Raw genomic sequence first — 8245 nt, forward strand, 5'->3', positions numbered from 1 at the left:
AATAGGGCTCAATGTACTAGAAATGAACTGCATTAAAACTGAGAGTTGAGCTAGTTGGTGGATAATTAAAAAAATAACAACTTTAAGTGAAATTCATCTAAGTCATGTTTAAAAACGTGTTCAGATACGTGGACGATTACCTTCTGTTTGTAGAAGCTCATAACATTTGAAAGTGTGTCGAATACATTCTAAAAGTTTTGCAAGACTGCGGAAATGACCTGAAGGTCACATTCGAAACCCCGTCTTGTGATGTTTTTTCCTTTCTTGATTTAAGGTTGAATTTAGGGCAAAATCACTTCTGCTGGTCGTTTGCACCAAAATCGAAGAAGCCTTTGCTCAATTTTATATCTGGCCATTCCAAATTAGTAAAGTGTGGTATAGCCATGTCATGCATAGGGTCATCAATTTTCAAATCCTGCGACCATACCATCACGAATAGCTTCAAAGATGAGATAGATAGATATAGGCGAGCAGGCTTCCCAGATGACGTAATCTTGCTTGCATGCAACAAGGTCTTGAAAAATGTAAAGGCCTCTAGAATACGACCGGATCCTGAGACACCCCGTAAAAAGGAAAATATTGCCGTCATATCGTATCCACATGGAATTTTGCATCGCCTATGGCAAGTTGGACATAGGTATGGAGTACAGGTTATGTTTTCTGCGCCCATAAAACTTGGCAGCATTTGCGCTAAAGTAGACCGAAAAATAAATGACAAAAAGCGACGTGCAGGCTGTGGGGGATGCCAGGTAAAACATAATGTAGCTTTTCTTCCGTGCACAGAACGAGTGGTATACAGAGTGCCTTTTACTTGCGGAAAAGATTACATTGGTCAGTCAGGGAGGTGTCTTAACATAAGGCTAAGAGAACATGAAAACTCCCTAGAAAAAGCCCCGTCATCGAACCTGGCACTACACCACAAGGAATGTAGCCAAAAGCCCCCTTTGCACCCTCCTTGCACTCCCCTTTTCAAAGAAACTACAGTGTTGTACAAACACAGAGAGAAATTAACACGAGAATTAAAAGAGCCCTATCTCATTCATAAGGATTCTGACACATGCGTAAGCACCCCATCTGTTATCATTCATCCCCGAGAAATCTCATATCTTTGCGAAAATGGTTGAAGTGAATTGTTGCTTTATCTGCGAACATGTTCACTTCGTTGTCAGAGCATTTTTGTATATATACGTTTTCTTTCAATAAATCATGCAGTTGATAGTCAGCGCTGTTCCCGTCTACTCGCTTGCCCTACGTTTGTTGCGCTGTGTGTGTGCGGGTTGCTTGCGTTCAATTTCTTAGAAATAATTTGCATAAAAAAAGTATAAAATTAAATCTAGGGGGGCCTTGCTGCAGCGAAATCATGCCTGTATTTTATTAAGTATATTAGTCATTTCAACACGGGTGTTCAGCAGCATAAAAGTGATGCTCTAACGAACCAGAAGTACCTTGCGAATAACACGAGGATAAGTACTACAAGCAAAACGAAAACCTGCTGCTGGTAGTGTTCTGATATACATGGCAGTAACATAGAATAACGTTAGCTAATTATTAATTACTATTCGAAAACAAGCATTGACGTTATACCTCAATTCGAGTTTCCGCTGTGTATCTATTTCTAGACTTTATCAGAGCTGGCGATCCCTATCAGGATTTTGATTTTGAATGCTACAGAATCAACTCGGTAGTAAGAGGCATCACGACCGCGCCAGAGGCGCATACGCCGCCATATCCGGGCGTGCCTTATGACCTGTTTCTTTTTTAGCACTAATTATAAACGTTTACTAACCACTACAACATTTAATTAGGCACATGCTTAAGGCTGCTGCTCCTTGGTGTTGTGAGGCATGCACTAGTGAGTAGGCACGTATGCATATAAAGAACAACGGAAGCACTCGACCCACGACATGCTGCTGGCGGGAGAAAATATCACCGAAACTTAATTCCGTTGTTTGACTGCAATGCAGCCCCTGTTCACAAACTTCGCAGCCTATGGCACTAGTAACTGCGGTCAGCGTGGGGCTGCAGAGAGGCGCGACAGTCAATGACAATAGTACTGGCTAGTTCTGAGGGAAGAAATGTTGAGAAATAATCCTGCTTCTCTTAAGTCTCCTAAGCACGCGCGAACAAGAATTCGTATGAGCCCAGAATGGCAGTCATGGGCGAGTTGGATTCTGAACATTTGCAGCAGATAGCGGATTGTATGGAAAGTAATTTTTTTTTAGTGAAGGGGGGGGGGGGGGGGACCGCCTGGGGTTCTTTAACATGCACTGACATTGCACAGCACACGGAGGCGACTCCGTTTCGCCTACATCAAAACGCAGCTGTCACAAGTGGGGGTCGAGCCCGGGTACTCCAGCACAGCAGTCGGATATTTTAACCACTGCACCACAGCGGCCCGAAGGGTGTTAATTTTTCGTATATATATATATATATATATATATATGTGTGTGTGTGTGTGTAATTGTACTTACTCGCCATGAGCAATAAACACCGTACAGAACTGGGGGTATTTGGGCTGTTTGCTGAGTATTCGAAAAGTAACACAAAGCACCAAAAACGCGAGGACAAGAAGAGGAGCCTTCCTAGTTCTTTTTCTTATTTTGTCTTTCTTGCTGTTTTGCATTATTTTTCGAATAATCGCCCCGTTTGCAATAGCGTTGCAATGCTTCATCATAGACGGAAGTCAGCTTTTAATTAAATGTATAGGGAACTAAATTTTACCCGAGGTACGAAGCTATTTTCTTGGGATATTCTACTTCTATTTGAGTAGGAAATAAACCTTTTTTTCCTAATATCTGTTGCCGAATTCACTACTTTATCTTATGTTTCCTATTCGGATTTGGGGAAGATTTATTTCGTAAACTTGAATTTGCTACATTTGCGATAGTTTCGTTTGCAGTGTTTGAGCGTTCACCACGCATTATATATGGCATTTCTCTAAAAGTATTCGCAGAATTGAACGGCGGCGCAACACGGAAACGGACACAGACAAGAAGGGGACACCACATGCACACACCCCTTCTTGTCTTCTTGTCCCCTTCTTGTCTGTGTCCGTTTCCGTGTTGCACCGCCGTTCAATTCCATCATGCACCAACTCGCCCCCCAGGCCGCTATTCTGAAGTATTCGCAGAAGAATGTGTATTTAAATCATATCTAAGAATGATCGCACATAAATGCTCAACAAACCTGATTTACTTTAAACAGCGGTCCGTTCGTTCGAATCTTTTTGCGCATAAGCTTTCGTTCGCTGGTTGCTTAAAAACGAGACAACATTACAGTCCACTCAGAAAAGCTGTTTTCGGCAGCGCTCGTGGCAAAGGTTGTAACGAGATGAAGTCATGCTAATTCTCCTATTATAGGGTCTCATTCGGGAAGCTGAAGCGGGTGTCTTTATTAACATATAACGGTACAGGCGTACTCTGCCGCGTGTGCCTGTTTAGGCTATGAATACCTTTCGCAAAACGGGCCCAATGTGAGCCTACAGTCCAGGTGTAACTTTGTTTTGGATAAGCCTTGTTGCTGCCTTCGGCTTTGCTTGTATATACAAACTCGCAAACATCTTCAGTGACGCGTTTATTGTAGACATGTTACTAATTTTCTCCCAAAGTACTTTGCTAATTTTATTGCACATTGCACCCACTCAGGCGCTGTTTTTGTATAGCTTCCTGTAGATCACATTTGTTTTGTTTCACATTCTATAAATGAGTGTTCATAGACAAGATTGAAGTACCTCAATCACAGGCGGCGTGGCGCCGAGCATAAATGCGTACGGTCCGAACCAGGCTACAGACACGTCTTGATCTTCAACAGACTTGAACAGGTCCTGTATATACTTGAATACCTCTGGAATGAACATCAGGAAAAAATATTTTCGGAAGGAGTCGAAAAAATTGAACTTCTTGCACCAAAGCTTGGCTTTCGATACCTCAAGGTAGGCTGAATTCTTACCTCCATGCTTTGCTACTGGTTTTGATAAAGAAACAACCAATAGCTACGTTCGTTTTTCCGGGACCCGGGATCTTCAAGTATGCGCACTTTTCATATAATTGTCAAGTAGCCTCTCAAAAAGTGACAAATATAGCTACCTCAAGAAAGAAAGGAAATTATTCCAGTTGTACATTTCTTCCCTACCCACTCGTGAAAAATCTCTAGTATTTGCATCTGTGCTTTATCTAAATTTCCTTTTCTTGTCTTATTTATGCAAGAATATAAACGCAATGATACCTTTATTGGGCATATAAGGCGAATACAGCAGCTCTAGTCGTGGAGTGCGAGCACACATAAGCGGAGAGTTTTGTGAGGAGTGTACTCACTGACTTTGGTGTCTAGTCGGGGATCCATTGCAGACAGCTGCTTGTAGAAGTCAAAAAACAGTGCGAATGATCTCTGAGGCCTGGGCACATCGCGCAAATGCCACCACATACGAAGCCATTGCACCCCACCACGCGAAACATGAATGATGAGTGCCGCTGCGATCGTTGAGGCGACCGCGGCGAGGACCCAATATGCTAGGCCCGCGACTTTGCCGAAAGTCGTCAGAGCTGTGAGTGTCGATATCATCCCTCACGTGCGCGAGTTTCCGACTGGCGGCTGAATCTGAACCGGAGATATTTAACCAGGAGCTAACTAGTGAGTAGTGAAACGGCTTGGAAGGAAGACGCCGGTACGAGGTGACGAATTGATGGTATACCAGGGGAACTCTAAGTGGACGAAATGAAGCAGCCACGTAAATGTTGGCTACGTCAAGGCCGCTGGCAAAGCGAGTTTGGTCGATCTACGGCGGAGAGGCACCCTCGTACGCTGAGGTCATGCTAGTTATCGATCCACAAGGCCGTTTGTGGTTATTAACGAGGAAAATGCGAGCTGGAGGAAAAACAACACTCCTTTTGGACTCTGCCTTGATGTGACCATCCAAACCTGTGATAATAAGACGGGGAAAGACAACGTGCTTCGAAAAACGGGGCAACTATTTTCGGATGTTTCGTCCCACGTTTTCTTTGTTTGTTTTTTGTTTTGAATGCGATCCTAAATTGTCTAGAGACAACTTTGTACAAGCTTAGTAACCCATGTTTATTCCATGCGGTTTTTGTTGCGGAAAACACATCGTGGAGGTTTCTAGGAATTCTTGATAAATTATTTACTTAGTTAATTATTTACCGTTTCTCTATAATTGTTTTCAATTCAATGTCAAAGGTTTTATAATTTATTGAAACACTCGTTTGATACGCATTTGTCTTGTTTCTGGCTAGCCACTCACAATATACTGATATGTTAGGTGCCTGGAAACTAAAATTTTTAATTTGTAACAAATGAAGATTTTTGCTTTTTTTTTTTTTGTCATGGCACATGTTTACTCACGTAATAGCACCGCCCCTCACTCAGAGTCTTCCCAGGTAACAGTCAAGCAGTTACCGACACTCGCTCACAAAAGCGAAAAAGAAAATTGAACAGCCGTCTTTAAATAAGGTTGTTTTTGTGTACCAAAATTTTTTTCTGCGTTCGATCAAATGACCACAGTGACTTGAAGCCTGACTTTTAGAGCAACCGCAAATTAAGCACTCTACATTCAGTGCACTCTGACCATATTTCACGTTGTTTTATCTGGTCCCGTTTTTGTCAGGCACCACCGCCAGATTTCAGACAGCTTGCCTTGCTGCAGAAACGTTAAAAGGGTCGAGGGGCGCCTTGGCATTCCACTGATTTTATGATGAGGCTATTTCGATGGCATGACAAAAAATAAAATTTTATTTAAAGAAAATTTTAACATAAACGTAGAGGTCGAAGCTTCCTGCAACGGTTGCTTGCTTCTGTTGTGATATTGATTGCATGCTTTTTTTTCCCGCGGCATTAAAAAGGTTTTCGGTAGAGCAATCGCGACTCCTCATAAATAATTTGTCGCATATTGGGTCGGGAATGCTTGGGGTGTTCATGTCTATCCCAGACCTCCTTAAAAAGCTTTGGTTTCGCATAAATAGGCACACGGGTCTGCTTTGATTGTGGTTTCTGTTAAAGGTAGCTTGCCAGGACTAGATATAAACGGCACGTCGCGCGCATGCATTATGCTGGATTGAATAGAAGCCTCCTTTCTTTTTCTAATGGGATCAGTAAGCACTCTATAGGCACTGACGCATTAAAAGAACTACATTGTTCATTCGTTATCCACTTTATAGGACATAATTGGAGAGGGTGAGTGTCTCCCTGTCATGACTGTAATCAGTTCATTTCATTCGTTCAGTCGTGTCCGACTCTTCGTGACCCTATGGACCATATCACGCCACGCTTTCCGTTCTCTCACTATCTTCCTAGTATCACATAACTTCATCTGCAGCGCTTTGAGGCTGCCATCTAACCATCGCTTTCGCTGCCTACCCTTTCTCCGATGACCCTCAACCTTTCCCGACATCAAATCTTTCTCCAGCGACTCCTCTCTTCTCATCAGGTGACCGAAGTAGCTGAGCTTTAACTTTAGAATTTGACCCTCCAATGAGCAGTCAGGGTTTATGGTCGACAATATCGACTGATTTAATCTTCTGGCCGTCCAAGGAACTCTCAAGAGTCTTCGCCAGCACCACAATTCAAACGCGTCAATTCTTTGGCGGTCAGCCTTCTTCACAGTCCCACTCCCGCATCCATACATCACAACTGGAAAGACCATAGCAGGAGTTATACGGTTCTTGGTTGGCAGGGTAATGTCTCTGCTCTTTACTAGGCAGTCAAGGCTAGCCATAGCTCTATTTCCCAGAAGCAGGCGTCTCCTAATTTCATGGCTGCAGTCTCCTTCCAGGGTAATCTTGGAGACCAAGAAGAGAAAATCTGCCCCGGCTTCCACTTCTTGTCCCTTGATGCTCCAGGACTTGATAGAGCAAGGCGCCATGATCTTTGTCTTTTTAATGTTCAGTTTAAGACCAAACCTCTCACTCTCTTCTTGTACGCGCATCAGAAGTCTCTTGAGTTCCACTTCACTTTCTGCCATTAAAGTGGTATCATCAGTATATCTAAGGTTGTTGATACATTTCCCAGCAATCTTCACTCCAGCTGAAGACTCGTCCAGACCGGCCTTCCTCATGATGCACTCAGAATATAGGTTAAATAGGCAGGGCGACAGTATGCAGCCTTGTCTCACTCCTTTCTCAATCGGAAACCAATCAGAACTGGGCAAACCATGCCCAGTTCTGACTGTGGCCTCATGCCCTTCATACAGGTTCCTGAGGAGACAGATGAGGTGAATTGGAATTCCCATCTCTTGGAGAGCTTGCCACAATCTGCTGAGATCTACGCTGTCAAACGCTTTCGCATAATCAATAAAGCAGAAGTAGATGGGTTTCTGGAACTCTCTTGCTTTTTTCATGATCCAGCGAAGGTTGGCAATTTGGTCTCTAGTTCCTCTGATCTTGCGAAACCCAGCTTGCACGTCCGGAAGCTCCCGATCCACATACTGCTGCAGCCTACCTTGGAGGATTTTCAACATCTCCTTGCTAGCATGCGAAATAGGCGCGATCGTGCGGCAATCTAGGCTAATGCTTGTATGAGCGTCATCGAGGGCCGCAAAGCGCTGTGCTAAAGCATGGTCGCTGTACAAGATTCGGTGGACTCTTCAGGGAGGTTCCGAGTGAGGAAAACCATTTTAAGGAACATCTCAGGTTCGAGGTGTGGAATTAAACATGTGGGAGGACGCTGTTGTTCAGAATGTCAGGTGCATGTCCACCTCATGAGTGGTACGGCCGCAAAGAGCTGCTATCGAGTGAGTAAGAGTGTTGAAGGGAGACAATCAGCTCTGCTACAAGTAACGGACGTTGCGTTATTCCCACATGAAATGCTGGTAACAAGCCTAACGCCTCTCATCCGTCAGTAGCGTGCGTGCTCAAATATCGCGAAGATAATTTCATCGCAGGCGATACGCGGCTATTGCACTGATAGTTGTTTTCTGCTTTTTTTTTGTGTTCTGTTTCTGTGTATACTGTAGCAATGTACTGTGTGCAGCACTGAGCTTTGTGCTTCTTGTCAGCAAATGACAGCATAGGTTTAGTTTGTCCCTATATTCTTGCCAACTATGCAAGCACAGTTATGCCTAATGAGTTTCACATTACTATGTACACCCACCCTCAATGTACGCAGAAATGAGGCGACTGAATTCAGTTAATTTTCCCACCTCTAACGGAAATATTTCGGGCGAAAAAATGCTCTTTTCCTGCTTGCAAGTAGAACAAACCATTTACAAACTGTTACAAGGAAGTAACAGCGAAAC

At 43.6% G+C, this 8245-nt stretch overlaps 1 protein-coding gene across 1 annotated transcript in view; it reads right to left on the bottom strand.

Moving 5' to 3' along the window:
* Positions 1-4560, bottom strand: part of LOC146203481 (cytochrome P450 4V2-like) — a 39398-nt gene extending 34838 nt beyond the window's left edge. Inside the window, exons 1-2 of the mRNA XM_084585704.1 lie at positions 4314-4560; positions 3731-3843 (exon numbers count right to left, since the gene is read on the bottom strand). Of these exons, the coding sequence (XP_084441830.1) occupies positions 3731-3843; positions 4314-4560 (360 nt within the window). The remainder of the gene's footprint in view (positions 1-3730; positions 3844-4313) is intronic.
* Positions 4561-8245: the final 3685 nt, after the last annotated feature.

The sequence above is a fragment of the Amblyomma maculatum genome, chromosome 1 (assembly GCF_055883805.1).
Source record: "Amblyomma maculatum isolate TAMU_Amacu chromosome 1, ASM5588380v1, whole genome shotgun sequence".
NCBI classification, from domain to species: domain Eukaryota; kingdom Metazoa; phylum Arthropoda; class Arachnida; order Ixodida; family Ixodidae; genus Amblyomma; species Amblyomma maculatum.